The following is a 15579-nucleotide window of genomic DNA, read 5'->3' on the forward strand; positions in this document are numbered from 1 at the left end:
AAAGGAAGGAAGGAAGGAAGGAAGGAAGGAAGGAAGGAAGGAAGGAAGGAAGGAAGGAAGGAAGGAAGGAAGGAAGATAGTTACCAAAAAAGAAATCAGTTCTGGAAAGTGGCAAAAATCAGACATTTGTTGGGAGCAGCATGGCCAAACGAAGGATAAGATGCAGTGGTGGGTTTCCAAAATTTTTACTACTGGTTCTCTGGGTGTGGCTTGGTGGCCATAGCATGGCTTGGTGGGCATGGCTTGGTGGCTGTGGCAAGGGAAGGATACTGTAAAATCTCCATTCCCTCCTGATCAGCTAGGACTCAAGAGGCAGAGAATAGATGGGGGTGGGGCCAGCCAGAGGTGGTATTTACCAGTTCTCCGAACTACTCAAAATTTCCACTACTGGTTCTCCAGAACTGGTCAGAACCTGCTGCAACCCACCTCTGGTAAGATGGCAACAGCAGTTTCATGTTGATGCATGAAAGGGGTAGTAGAACTTGCATTATGATGGCATGACACTGCTTTTCTCATTTCGGTGAAAATGTTGGCTCCTGAAGACACTTGTGGTTGGCAGTAATGGAATGAAAAATGTCTTGCTGCCACAGTAAGGAGGCTGTTCAACCGTGTACACATTACTCAAGATACAAAGAAACTCTTTGTCTAAAGAGTGTCAGGCTCCAAAAAGCAAGAAAGATTGAGACTCTTCTAACCGGTTTCTTTTATTGTTCCTCGCCTATAGGCAGAAGTCTTGCCAAACTAAAGCAGTTTCTTGCACCATAAAACATATATTCTGGGAACCAATAGGGACGGGCTGTCTTTAATTCTCATTCTCTAAACTGTGCTAACTTTTACTTCTTCAAAATGCATTCTCTCTCTCCTAGGAATTCAGACAATATTCCATCACCAAAGGACACCCTATAGGGCAGTGATGGCTAACCTTTTTGCAGTCGTGTGCCAAAAGCAGGGGAGGCACGGGGGGTTGTGCGCATGTGTGCCCACACCTATAATTTAATGTGCCCCATCCCCTGCGCATGTACGTGACCCCCCTGCGCTCCCCCCACTTTTGGCACGGTGGGCCTGGTAGTCCTGTTGTCAGTCTTCGATGCTATCTCAAAATAAATGAATTTCCAAACTGCCAATATTTAAGGAAAACTTCTCTTTATTCGAGTACAGCAACTGGATCATGACTCGATGCGGACAAGACTGACCTTTTGCCCCCCCAATCCCTCCCTTTCCAATCCCCAATTCTCTGATTCTCTTTGGCTATCTTCCAAGTCACTCTCCTGACTTCTTGTCTCATCATTTCACAGGAATGTTACCCATTCTTCATTTCCACGGAGACCGAGCTTCAAAGGGATTTAGCAGGCAAAAGTTCAGGGCTTATCTCCCTTTTTTATGTCAGTGCTGAGACGCTGACACCCGTTTTTTGCCCTCCCCAGGCTCCAGAGGTGAAAAACGGGCTTCCCCACCCCCCTGGAGGCCGTCCGGAGGCTGGAAACAGCCTGTTTCCCGACTTCTGGTGGGCCAGGAAGGAGCTGTGTTAGGGCAATGCTCGCGTGCCCACCGATATGGCTCCGCGTGCCACCTGTGGCATACATGCCATAGGTTCGCCATCACAGGTATAGGACCTAGCTAGAAAGTTAATTTCTCTTCCTGCTTACTGGTGACAGTGATATTTCTTTCCCTGCCCACTCACCCACTTTTCAACCTATTTTAAGATTATATATGAATTCAGTGTTTGAGATTCAGGGGTGGGCTGCTGGGGGTTCACAGGGGTTCGGGAGAACCTCTAGCTAAGATTCTGTGCAGTTTGGAGAACCCCCAAATCCCACTCCTGGCTGGCCCCTCCCTTCCCAGGAGTCTCCATGCAGCCGTTTTGGATGCAGGTAAGTGCAGAGCGCATGCGGAGGCTTGGGGAGGGCGAAAAGCCTCTGGAGCCTGGGGAGCCATTTTTGCCCTCCCGGAGGCTCGAGAAAAGCCTCTGGAGCCCAGGGAGAGCAAAAATGCCCCCCTCCCACCATAATGCAGGAGGCCGACTACGCCACGCTCACCATGCCCACGCCCACCCATCAACTGGGCAGAGAACCCCTTGCTAAAATTTTTGAAGCCCACCACCCCTGCTGAGATTATTCAAGATCCATGTCTGAAATCTTCACAATTCCGAGTCTCCAACTGACGGAAGATCTACGGAGACACCTTAGATAGAACCATTTATATTACTTCATGCAGGACTTTTTACACCAAAATTTGCTGGATGATTCTTACAGCTCTTATTTCTCACATAATACTGAACCAGACTAACATTGTTTATTTATTTATTAAATTTACTTGCCACCCCTCTCGTTTACAAGCGACTCTGCATGTATCAGGTCAGTGAGAGCCCATATTCTGGTTTATGACTTTTGTTGACAAAAGTGCTTAAAAGTACGGATTTCTGAAAAATAAATTCTTTATAAGAGATGTAGCCGTTCACAGTAAATTTGCCATGACTGCCATCTAGTGTCAGGAGTTGTCCAAGATAAAGGAGATATTTAAAAACAAACACATACATCATCTGAACCTGCTGGCGTGGAAGTTTCACCTTGATACTGCATTGAACTAAGCAGCATGGTGGGTTTACCAAAAAATGGACAACAGAAAAATTAAGAAAGCTTACATTCATTTGCAAAAAAAATCTTCACCCTTGGCACTGAAATTAATAGTATTAACAAGCATTGCTAATGCTTAAATTGATAAAAGATTTGATAAAAGTCTTGCTCACTGCTTTAAAAAATAATACTCTGGTTAGTTGGAAGCTGGTCTTAGCTTTGGTCTTACTTTGGATGTTCTTCCTGAATCTCAGCTTTTTGCTACAATCTAGAATGGAGACAGTGCAATTCATTCTTCCTTTATCTCCCACCACATGTGTAAACCTGTGTACTAGTTTTAGCTGTCAAGTTGTTACTTTGGGACAGGTCTGTGAAATATTTGCTGTTAATAGAAGACCTAAAGTATCTCAGCCAATGGGCATGGTCTCTGCAATTATGGTGAATATTCAGACTCAATGTATTATTACAGTAATTATTTTCAATAAGATACAACTCCAGCTTTTATCTTTGGGTCTCTTTCTCTTCTCTCCCTATTTACCTTTCATGTTCTTTTCTGATTTACCTCCTAATTCCTTAGGACCAGTCAGTCTTCCATTCCTATCCTTGCCCTGCAGTAGGGTTATCCAACTGGGGAATTCTGGGAGTTGAAGTCCACAAGTCTTAAAAATTGGCAAGGTTAGACATCCCTGACTTGCAGCTTGGCCTTGTTGTTTTCTATTTTCTTCTGCTGTCCTACCTCCTGATTTCTGTCAGTGACTTTAAAGGAGACAACATTTGCATCTTGGGATAGCTACAAACCAGAAGGCTTGTGCTCACCAACTCTTTGTGCTAGTAGCCAGCTTCTAAGGTGGGCTAACAACCTATCCTTAGAATGATGCATCGAAGTCTCAATTCTTCTTTGAAAAAGCCAAAGAAAGAATCCACATTTGTTTTCACATTTTATCCTCTTAATATTGTAACAGACATTGATTCACGTTCTTTCAGTTACACGATGGATAATATGAATTTTAAACGCTTCATTTGGGTTTTGATTCTATTTTATTTTGTTCTCATTTTTATCGTTTTTCTCTTCTTCTTCTTTTTCAGCTTTTGGCATTTCTTCAGGGATTATTTACATTTTACCATGAGGGATATGAGCTGGCCCAGGAATTTGCACCATACAAGCAACAGCTGCAGTTCAATTTACAGAATGTAAGGCTAAATTTCATTTATTAGCATTTTTTGAATAATTGAATGCCTTTATGATGAATGCCCAATTCAGTTACAACGTTGAAACCTCTAGAAAATAAAATGAATAATTTCAGGCATCAATGCACAAACTTTCCTACATTGCTTATCACATTTATTTTTTTATTTTGAAACTTATTTGCCTCCCATCTCATGATTCTAGACGGCTTAGAATATAAAACAGAAGCATTAAAACCACCCATTATAAATTATAATTCCAAGGAACAGACATTTCAAGTCTCTATCTTGGAAAATCTAGTTTAACATCCCTAAATTATAAGCGAGTACAGGTAGTCCTCGATTTACAACACTTCACTTAGTAACCATTCAAAGTTATAATGGCACTGGAAAAAGCAACTTATGACCATTTTTCAGACTTACGACCGTTGCAGCATCTCCATGGTCATGTGATTTACATTCAGATGCTTGACAACTGACTCATTTTTATGACAGTTGCTGGGTCATGTGATCCATTTTTGCAACCTTCTGACGAGCAAAGTCAATGGGGAAACCAGATTCACTTAACAACCGGGTTACTAATTTAACAACTTCAGCGATTCACTTAACAACTGTGGCAAGAAAAGTTGTAAAATGGGGCAAAACTCACTTTTAACAAATTTCTCACTTAGCAACCTAAATTTTGGGCTCAGGAAAGTCCACAAAAGGGGATCACATGGCCCTGGGACCCTGCAGCCATCATAAATATGAGCCGGTTGCCAAGTGCCCAAAGTCTGATCATGTGACCACAGGGATGCCGCAACGGTCATAAGTGTGAAAAATGGTCATAAGTATATTTTTCAGTGTCGTTGTAAGTTCAAGCGGTCACTAGATAAAATTTGTAAGTCGAGGACTACATGTAATATGGTTATATGCAGCGAAAAAGCACTTCTTAAATGGAATGTAATCTGCCACCCATCTTCCTATTAACCTTTTATTGTTTTGCTCCACAAATGGACACACTTTAAAGCAGAACCCTGTGCTTTGATCATTGGTTGTTGTTTTTCTTATTTTCCTTTTTCTTACTGACCTGTTAGAAGTCCAGATGCATTCTGAAATTTGTAGAATTTTGTTCTGCAGCATGCCCGCTTCCCATTTTTATGAGATTTCTATAAAAAGTTAACAGCCATATTACGAACTTACTGTAGCTACATTGATTCACTTAACTACTGTGGCAAAAAAAGGGTTGTAAAATGAGGCAAAACTCACTTAACAAATGTCTGTCTTTACAATTTCATTTACCAGATCCTTATGAACTTCAGGTCTGGGGTCTTTGAGTCCGTTGGAATCCATGGACCCCACATTGAATATAGCAATTTTAATAGACATCAGGACTTGTGGAAACATACCGTATTTTTTGGAGTATAAGACACAGCTTAGATTTTGGGGAGGAAAATGGGGTGGGTGGGGGGAGAAAATCTGCCTCCCAGGTATTCATCTGGCTAACGTCCTTAGTCTGATCAGCTTCAGCACATTAGTTTGCTGGTTTTTTATCCCCTGCTTGGGAATAAAAAACAGCTTCTAAGGCACAGCTGAGAGGAAGCAGCAATGAGAAAAGTAGGCAAAGCATGGGGGAGATCGCTTCACTCGGCTAGCACCTAGTTAGGGCTGAAAAAAAGCTTCTAAAGAACAGCTGAGAGTCGGAGCAAAGCATGGAGATCGCTCGCTAGCGCCTCGTTAAAGCACAGGGGAGAGATTGCTCAGCAAAACTGGAAAGCTCGCTCGCTAGTGCCTCGTTAGCGCCTCGTTAGGGCTGAAAAAAAGCTTCAAAAAAGCTACATTCGAAGTATAAGTCGCACCCAAATTTTCAGCCTCTTTTAGGGGGGAAAGGTGCATTTTATACTCCGGAAAATATGGTAATTTCAATAAACGGGAGTAAATATGTCACAAGATGCATTTTATATTTATTATAGTTTAATGTAGGTTCCCCCCCCCCTTCCATCTTAAACCGAGATAACTGGAATGTCCCAAAGGTGCTTTTTCAAGAGGCAACTGGACTTTCTGGTTTTTCTTTGAAGACGTTTCGCTTCAAGAAGCTGAAGAAGCTTCTTGGATGAGAAGCAAAACGTCTTCAAAGAAAAAACAGAAAGTCCAGTTGCCTCTTGAAAAAGCACACTCTTGGGGCAACCATGGCCTGGATGACTGAGAATCTCCATAGAAAGATAACTGGAATATAAAAGTGGTCTAGTACAAGGAACTAAAAAAAAAATATTAGGATGAGTTAGTCTGAAAATATGCTTCGTGCTGAACAGCTTATTAATGCAGAGTGCAATGATTGAAGAGAATGAAGTGTTGTGGATGTCAGTCCTCAAAATAACTTTTAACTCTTGTGCTGTCATCTGTCTTACCTTTGGGGCAAGTCCAAATTGCTGCCTTAGAAGGACAGAACAGCTAAATAGAAGTTTCTTGAAACTGAAATACTTTGGCCACTTAATGAGAAGGAAGGACTCACTGGAGAACAGCCTAATGCTGGGAACGATTGAGGACAAAAGAAGAATGGCATGGCATGGCAGAGAATGAGGTGGCTGGATGGAGTCACTGAAGCAGTAGGCATGAGCTTAAATGGCCTCTAGAGGATAGTAGAGGACAGGAAGGCCTGGAGGAAAGTTGTCCATGGGGTCACGATGGGTCGGACACGACTTTGCAGCTAACAACAACAAATCTCTGAATTAAGAAGAAGAGGAAGAGAAAACAGGGAGCCTCATACAAACTTCCAAATGTCAATAATTCAAAACTGAGGATGCAAAAATTTCATATTTACTGTTGCATATTTTATGTTTCCTCAACAGAATTGTAAAATCTGACCGCAGAGAGACAAAAGGAAAGTGTGTATTAAGATCATATCTAAACTGTTGGTTTTAAAAGCACCAGGGGTCACTGTTGCTCTAACTTTATTTTTTGAAAGAGCAAAGTGTGTGTGCGTGTGTGTCTGTGTGTGCATTTTAGCCAAACCCCTGAGGATATTTACAGGTCATTGTTAGATTAGTTAGATCCCCACAACTCTGGTTACATATCACAATGATTCAGTGGCAATTGCTGACCTTGTTAAAAGCAGCTGTATTTAGTGTTAAAGATGTCATCTTCAACAGTAAGTTGAAAGGGAGAAGAGAAGAACTCTTTAATTCCTGGATTTCTTTTTGGCTTATTTGGTGCTTGGCTAAAAATAATAAATATTCCCCAAGGCCACTTTACATGAATGTGATAATGCTGTTGCCTTGAAGTCTTTTTATTTTATTAGCAGAGCAGAGATTCTATATCTGTACTTGAAAAAAATATACCGTATTTTTCGGAGTATAAGACACACTTTTTTCCCTCCTAAAAGAGGCTGAAAATTTGGGTGCGATTTATACTCCAAATGTAGCTTTTTCGAAGCTTTTTTTCAGCCCTAACGAGGCGCTAGCGAGTGAAGCAATCTCCATGCTTTGCCTGCTCCCTCCGACTCTCAGCTGTGCTATAGAAGCTTTTTTTCAGTGAAGCGATCTTCTGTGCTTTGCCTGCTCCCTCCAACTCTCAGCTGTGAAGTTTTTTTCGGCCCTAAGGAGGCGCTAGCGAGTGAAGCGATCTCCGTGGTTTGCCTGCTTTTCTCATTGCTTCTCTCTACAAAGATCAGTTGTGTTTTAGAAGCTGTTTTTTATCCCCAAGCAGGGGATAAAAAACCAGCAAACTAATGTGCTGAAGCTGACCAGACTAAGGATGCTAGCCAGATGAAAACCTGGTAGGCAGATTTTTTTTTTCCTATTTTCCTCCCCAAAAACTACGCTGCATCTTATACTCTGGTGCATCTTATACTCTGAAAAATACGGTAGTTTTGTTTTTCATCACAAGCACTAATGGAGATCTTGCAATACTACTATACTAGCTAATTGTACACTAATATACAATGCTAGCATTCTCTTCAGATGCAGTATATAGTTTGCTTATTAATAGCCATTTGTACTGGGAGGAGTTATAAAGGCAAATACATTAATAAATTAGCTTCTGTAGATGTTAGGCAGAATAGTTCTATTAAATGCAATAGCAGTAGCACTTGGACTTATATACCCCTTCACAATGCTTCCCCGTCTAAGCAGTTTACAGAGTCAGCCTTTTGCCCCCCAACAATCTGGGTCCTCATTTTACTGACCTTGGAAGGATGGAAGGCTGAGTCAACCTTGAGCCGGTCAGGATCGAACTCCTGGCAGTTGGCAGAATTACCCTGCAATATTGCATTCTAACGACTGGGCCACCATAGCTCATGCAGCTGCAGGTAATCCTCGACTTACAACAGTTCATTTCATGACCGTTTAAAGTTACAACGGCACTGAAAAAAGTGACTTATGATCGTTTTTCACACTTACAAACATTCCTCCATCCTCTTGGTCACATGATCAAAATTAAGATGCAGGAGACTGGTTCATATTTATAACATAGTGTCCTGGGGTCATGTGATCCCCTTCTGTAACCTTCTCACTAGCAAAGTCAACGGGGAAAACTGATTCACTTAAACGTTGTATTACTAACTTGCCTACTGGATTTACTTAACCACTGGGGCAAGAAAGGATGTAAAATGGGGCAAAACTCACTTGACAAATGTCTGTCTTAACAACATAAATTTTGGGTTCAATTATGGTCACAAGTCGTGGACTAACTGTACATATTTCGTTAATGGCCTTTGAAGGCACTTATCCTATATCTGTGATGGTGAGCCGATGGCACGCGTGCTGGAAGTGGCACGCAGAGCCATTTCTCCAGGTCTGCCAGTGTTCACCCATTGCGCTTCCGGGTTCTAGCTTACGCATGCGTGCCAGCTAGCTGGTCTTCGTGCACGCATGTGCGCCAGAAACTGGGAGACCAGGTGGAAACCAGAAGCTGCTCTTCTGGTTTCTGGCGTTCCCTCGTGCGCACGCCAGGAAGCTACTCTTCCGGTTTCTGGTGCTCCCCCGCGCGCCTGCGCGCTCCCATTTTGGCACTCAAAAAAAAAACATTTGTAGTTTTTAATGTGTGCATTGATAGGAATAAAGCTCACGAAGAAGTCTTAAGTGAAAAGTCATAAAGTAATTGGAAAAATGTTGACAAGCTGTAGACTTATTTGGGCTGTAATGCTTATAGTAGCAAGCAGTAGGTTATACGTTTGAATGTTTGCCAGGGGAAGAGACAGCTAAAAGATAATACGAGAGGGCCATAATCAGTTTGGGATGGATGCAAAAGGAGATAGGAAAAAAAAATATTACATACATTCAGAACCATTGGAGCTAGCTTATAGTTCTGCTTTAGAAATTTTAGATAGAAATGGAGCAGTGATTTATGCAGAAGTAAACTACTAATTGTACTAAGTCACATTCTGAATACAATGTGCATAACTCATTCTATTCAGAATGCGATATAATCCTCTTTCTTTTTCTCTGTCTGATTCCTTAGACGAGGAATAATTTTGAAAGCACACGTCAGGAAGTGGAACGACTTATGCAGAGAATGAAGTCTGCCAGCCAGGATTACAGGCCACCAAGCCAGTGGACTATGGAGGGCTACCTCTACATCCAAGAGAAGCGTGAGTAGTCATAAGGCCACACAATATATTTATAAGTTAAGTACAAGTTAATATATCATAGGGTTAAATACACATTCTACTGTATGTACTGGTAGTCCTCAATATACAACCACAATTGGAACCAGAATTTCTGTTGCTAAGGAAGGCGGTTGTTAAATGAGCTGTACTTATTTTTATGACCTTTTTTTGCTCCAGTCGTAGTTGATTCACTGCAGTTGTTCCAGAAACCCGATTTCCCCTTGTCAGAAACCAGCTGAGAAGAACAGTGATCACATTATTCCAGGATGCTACAAGTGTCATAAATACAAGCCAGTTGCCAAGCTCCTGAATTTTGATCACATTACCGTGTGGGTGTTGTGATTGTCATAGGTACAAGGACCAGTCGTGGGTAATTTTTTTTTTCCAGTGCCATTGTAACTTCTAGCAGGCACTAAACAATGATTATAAGTTGAGAACTATCTATACTTTTTTCTATTATATTGGTTTGTTGCGCAGTCAGCCAGATGTTGAGACTGGATTTGGCATTTTTTCCCATCTATCAAGTCTTTCCCAAGGATCTGAAACAACAGCTAGGCAGATGCTGATGTCTTTGTGGTGTTAGAGCAGGGTGTCAAACTCAATTTCATTGAGGGCCGCATTAGGATTGTGTTTGACCTGGGGGGGGCCAGAGGGCAAGGCCAGGGTGGGCGTGGCCAGCTCGACGTCACTCATGTGATCAAATGCCACTTTTGCTAGTAGTTTGTTTTGCTAGAACTCCGCCAGCGAAAACGTAACTCAGGAGGGATGCACATGTCCCTCCCAGGCTCCGTTTTTGCTGGCAGAGGCACCGCGGATCGGTCCTTTGCTTTTTCCAGGGCGGCCCCATGGGCCAGATCTAAGCATCCCATGGACCGTGGGCCTTGAGTTTGACACCCCTGTGTTAGAGATATATCAGGACGTAAGCTGTTCTAAGTAAAGCTGCTTTTGGTAATTGACTGATGGTGAATTTGTCTATGCCAATGGTGTTCAAATTCCAGTTGTTTTGGGATTGTATCCAACGTGCTTATTGCTATTGGTACTGCCTTTGCTTTCTTCTCTGATATTATTATTCCTATTTTTATCAGACTACATCAATGCACCTGTAGAAGGCCTTTTGTTGACAGATTTGCTATTTTACTGTTAGATGTCCATATTTTAGTAAAATTCAAACTTTACTAGAAAGATAAGGCACCTGTACATTGAGGTAGAAAGACCGAATGCTAGAACTGATGTATATTATAAATCATTAGAGAGAAGTAACCAATAAGCACGGAGATTTTGTAATAGCCATTTATAAACAAGCCCTTTGCATATTTCAAGATGTCATCAAGTGGCAGAAGTTTTTATTAGCTTCCCAAGGAGTTGCCACCATTGTATCACATGATAAGAGCAAGAACATGGTTGTTCCTGGGACATCTATCAGATATATCCATTTGATTTCTTTTCTCTCAATATTGCGTGACCACTTGAAAATGATTGTTAAATTGCTGGCTCTGGAATGGCTATGTTCAGTTGCCTAAAAGCAGATCTCCGAGGACCAAGTAGCTTGAAGTTACGATTGTCTCACTGAAATGCTTTGCCATTTCCACCTATTAAACAGCTTCTAAGTGACCAAAAAAAATTGCTCTTTCCCTCACGATGATTTTCCAAGGCTGCCTGGCCTGCTTCAGAACAGCAACAGTTTGCTCAGAGCTGTTTTTTTCCTCCCTATCATTTAATTAACTGGTAATAATAAAAGGCAACCCCTCCACCCCCCCGCCAAAAGGTCTCTGTTAAGCGGAAATTACCTTGGACATTATTAAGAGGAGAGCAAGGACAAAGGAAAATGCCAGGCACACACGCGGTGCTTTATTAAACAGTGAAAGGCCAACATGACACGCTGTCGTAGTGGAGGAAATTATTTGCTCATTTGTTTAGGCTAAGGGAGAAAAATGACACAAATTGTAATTTTGGTCTCAGATACACAGTAAAAGCATATACAGTAAAAGCACCACACCTAGAGTATTCCATCCAGTTTGGTCACCACACGATAAAAAAGATGTTGAGACTCTAGAAAAAGTGCAGAGGAGAGCAACCAGGATGATTAGGGGACTGGAGGCTAAAACATACAATGAACGGTTGCAGGAACTGGGAATGACTAGTCCAGTGAAGAGAAGGACCAGGGGAGAAATGATAACAGTGTTCCAATATTTGAGGGGCTGCTTCAGAGAGGAGGTCAAGCTATTTTCCATAGCACCTGTAGGCCAGACAAGGAATAATGGATGGAAACTGACCAAGAAGAGATTCAACCTAGAAATGAGGAGGAACTTTCTGACAGTGAGAACAATCAACCAGTGGAACAGCTTGCCTTCGGAAGTTGTGGGAGCTTCATCATTTGAGATTTTCAAGAAAAGATTGGACTGCCATTTGTCAGAAATGGTGTAGGATCTCCTGCTTGAGCAGGGGTTGGACTAGATGACCTATAAAGTCCCTTCCAACTCTTTTAATCTGGATCATCAATTGTTCTCTGATCATCTTGGTTTGGGCTATGCAGAGTAAATAGGAATGTGTGTTTGTCCTCCTATATGGCAGATAAGCATAACTTATTTATTTATTATCTTTGTGTGGTAATTTTGAGATGGGTGATTAAAATAGACCGAGTTTCCCCATGTATCTCAAAATAATTGGCACTAATTTTGGCAAAACACCTAAAATATCGTAATTTATCATATCTCCCATGAAAAGCTTATTTCATAGGTGGGCATTTTTTGTTTTTTGTGGTGCTCGTAGCTTTATACCTTTGTTTTTAATTTTGTGCATTTCCCAGAGTCATGTGGGATCCTTGGTGTCTTTCTGAGTTTGGTGGTTTTCTTGCAGACGTTTCATTACCCAACTAAGTAACATTATCAGTGTGTCATCTACAGAGTCGTCCACAAGTGAGATGGCATTAGAAATGGGAATCATAAATAAATTAGTAAAATTATATTTTAATAAAAATTGCTTTATACTATATTACTGTAGTATAAATTGTAGCATAAATGTTTCCTTGTTATGAATTTTTTGTTTGTGTGATCTGCAAAAAAAATCCAACAACCCTGTTTTGTTTTGTTTTTCTTCTTTTTAGGACCGTTAGGATTTGCTTGGATAAAACATTACTGTACATATGACAAAGGGACCAAAGCATTCACAATGAGTATTTCTGAAGCCAAATCTGGAGGGAAAGTTGTGAGTATCATCCCGAAGGCCGAATGACATTTTAGTCATTTGCTTACCAAGTTTACCAAGGATGGTGTTTTTTTAAGCAAATTGTATTTAATGTATTATTAGGAAGATGGGGGCCGGGGGAGGGGGTGGGGGGTTCATTATTCTTTTGGAGTAGGTCTGTCCTCCAGTGGAAAAAAAATTGAATAATTTTTGAGTTTGAATTAACCTTCACATTCATTTACATATATTGACATGTTATGAGCCACGGTGGTACAGTGGTTAGAATGCAGTACTGCAAGTTACATCTGCTGACTGCCAGTTGCCTGCAATTTGGCAGTTCAAATCTCACCAGGGTCAAGGTTGACTCAGCCTTACATCCTTCCCAGGTCAGTAAAATGAGGACCCAGATTGTTGGGGGCAATAGGCTGACTCTGTAAACCGCTAGAATGATGTCTGTAATATTATGTAACTCAATAAAAATGGGGGGGGGGGAGTAAAGCGTAGAGTGACAGTGTTCAGTTTTAATTATTTCCTATATACAGAGAACAACAAATTTGTTATGTTTTAATGCAGTCATTTTCAACCTTCACCATGGACCCCTTTTAAATATCTTTTGTGGTCACGGACCCCCAAAACTTAAACTCAAGATTTAAATCATAACATTTCTTCAAGCCTTTGCTGACCCTCTGTGATGACATCGTAGTCCCCCTCGGGGTCCGCAGACCACAAGTTGAGAACCACTGGTCTAATGGTCCAGGCTAGAAAGTGGCACAAAAGTTAGTTAGGTGAGCTTGGGCCAGTCCCACTCTCTCAATCCTACAAAAAAGGCAATGGCAAACCACTTCCGGAATCTTGTCTAGAAAACTAGCAATCCCTGGGAGTCAACACTGACACAAGCAAACCCACAAGTTGCCTTTAGTGAAAAGCTTAGACATCGGCTGATTTTAGCCTCTCCAGAAATAAAGCCAATAGAGATTACAGTATCTTTTGTAACTGCAGATTTATTGGTTAAACTGAGAAAAAGTTGAATTTATTAGTTGATAGCAATAGCACTTAGACTTATATACCACTTTACAGTGCTTTACAGCCCTCTGTAAGCAGTTTACAGAGTCAGCGTATTGCCCCCAACCATCTGGGTCCTCATTTTACCCACCTCGGAAGGATGGAAGGCTGAGTCAACCTTGAGCCTGGTGAGATTCAAACTGCCAAATTGCAGGCAGTCAACAGTCAGCAGAAGTAGCCTGCAGTACTGCACTCTAACCACTGCGCCACCACAGTTCATTTATTAGTTAAACTAAGAAAAAGTTTCTTAATGCTAAATTGGGCAACTGTCTGCAGAGTCTGTTGCAAAAGAGGTATTCTCCATTCTCTTGAAGAGAAAGGATGAGTGCCTGCCTCATTCAAAATACTCTCTGAAATAACATGTGAGCACTATTTAAAATTTAAAAGGTAAATAGCCATGACTATGCAAATATAATAAGTGTAGAATGGAAATATAGATCTGGTAGGTCATACATATTTTAAGTCTGTACTTTGTTTGCTTGTGGCCAGTAAGATACCTCTGGGTTAATATTAAATAGGTGCTGGAGATAAATCTGCTGCTGTTTTTCTCGACAAAGTTAATTAACCAAAGCTCCTGTGATTGATAATTACAGTTTCTTTATCTTACTTGGCAATTGATTTGGTTGTGTAATGAATGATTCATCATTCTAACTTCAAATGTTCTGATTTCTTTTCTTTTCTTTTTTTTTTGTAGAATGGCCTTGTTCCGAATTCACCAGAATTGTTCAAGCTGAAGTCCTGCATCCGGAGAAAAACAGATTCAATTGACAAGCGCTTCTGCTTTGATATCGAAGTTGCCGAAAGGTTTGAAATTTTAGAAAGGGTGATTTTTTTAATTCTCTTAAAGAAAAAAAAATGCCCTGGTGCCCTATCAGGGCATTTTGTGAGTCATCTGCATACCACTTAACCCCACAACCTTTTTTTTCCCCTGTTCCCAGAACCTCTCTAGATCAAGGGTGTCAAACTGGTGGCCTGCGGTCTGGATGCATCACGCGCAGGCCACGCCCACCCCAGCTCCACGAATGGAAATAACGTCATGTGACGGCAACGTGACGCGGCGAGTTTGACACCCGTACTCTAGATAAAACATATAAAAAATGGTTGCTGGAACTGGTTCAGGACAAGAAGCAATGGGTGGAAACTAATCAAGGAGAGAAGTAATCTAGAACTAAGGAGAAGTTTCCTGGCAGTTAGAACAATTAATCAGTGGAACAACTTGCCCCCAGAAGTTTTAAATGCTCCAACACTGGAAGTTTTTAAGAAGAGATTAGATAACCATTTATCTGAAGTAGTGTACAGTTTCCTGCCTAAACGGGGTTGGACTAGAAGACTCCAAGATCCCTTCCAACTCTGTTATTCTATTCTATTCTATTCTATTCTATTCTATTCTATTCTATTCTATTCTATTCTATTCTATTCTATTCTATTCTATTCTATTCTATTCTATTCTATTCTATTCTATTCTAAATTATATAAAATGTGATGGAAACCTGTTTGTAATGACAACAGTTTTCTACATCTTAGAAATAAAACAGGTGTGTTAAGTCCTCCAGAATCATTTTACCTGTAAAGCATCTGCCCTTATATCTCCTCAATGACTTTCAAATCTTTTCATCTTGGTTTTTGTTCAAGCTCTATTTCTCTCAGCAGATTTGATATCCTAGAGCAGTGGGGAGGGGGGAGAGGAAATGGTTGTGTGTGAGTGATAGGCATGCAAGCTTTTGTGCACAGCTCCATTTGCGTAAGTGGCGGACACTCGTGTGTTTGTGAAGCTCCATTTGTGCGAGCGGTGGGTTAGTTGTGTGAAGCTCCATTTGTGTGAGTGACATGTGCGACTGCCGCTTTCACGGCCTGGTTCTAAACAAGCCATGGCCCAGTACCAGGCCGTGGCCCGGGGTTGGGGACCTCTGTTCTAGAAGGCCCTATTCTTTTCCATTATGTAACATATCTTCTGTAACATTATACATTTAATCCCATTTCAAAGTCATCATT

The 15579-nt window shown here is 41.2% G+C and overlaps 1 protein-coding gene across 3 annotated transcripts in view; it reads left to right on the forward strand.

Annotated features, from left to right (window-relative positions):
• ARHGAP42 (Rho GTPase activating protein 42) overlaps nucleotides 1-15579 on the forward strand; it is a 174733-nt gene that overhangs the window by 126753 nt on the left and 32401 nt on the right. For all 3 annotated transcript variants that reach the window (XM_034408886.3, XM_034408895.3, XM_034408904.3), the window contains exons 7-10: nucleotides 3660-3764; nucleotides 9195-9324; nucleotides 12446-12546; nucleotides 14282-14391. In XM_034408886.3, the coding sequence (XP_034264777.2) occupies nucleotides 3660-3764; nucleotides 9195-9324; nucleotides 12446-12546; nucleotides 14282-14391 (446 nt within the window). The remainder of the gene's footprint in view (nucleotides 1-3659; nucleotides 3765-9194; nucleotides 9325-12445; nucleotides 12547-14281; nucleotides 14392-15579) is intronic.

This window comes from Pantherophis guttatus, chromosome 5, assembly GCF_059756535.1.
Source record: "Pantherophis guttatus breed Tessera chromosome 5, ASM5975653v1, whole genome shotgun sequence".
In the NCBI taxonomy this organism is placed as follows: Eukaryota; Metazoa; Chordata; class Lepidosauria; order Squamata; family Colubridae; genus Pantherophis; species Pantherophis guttatus.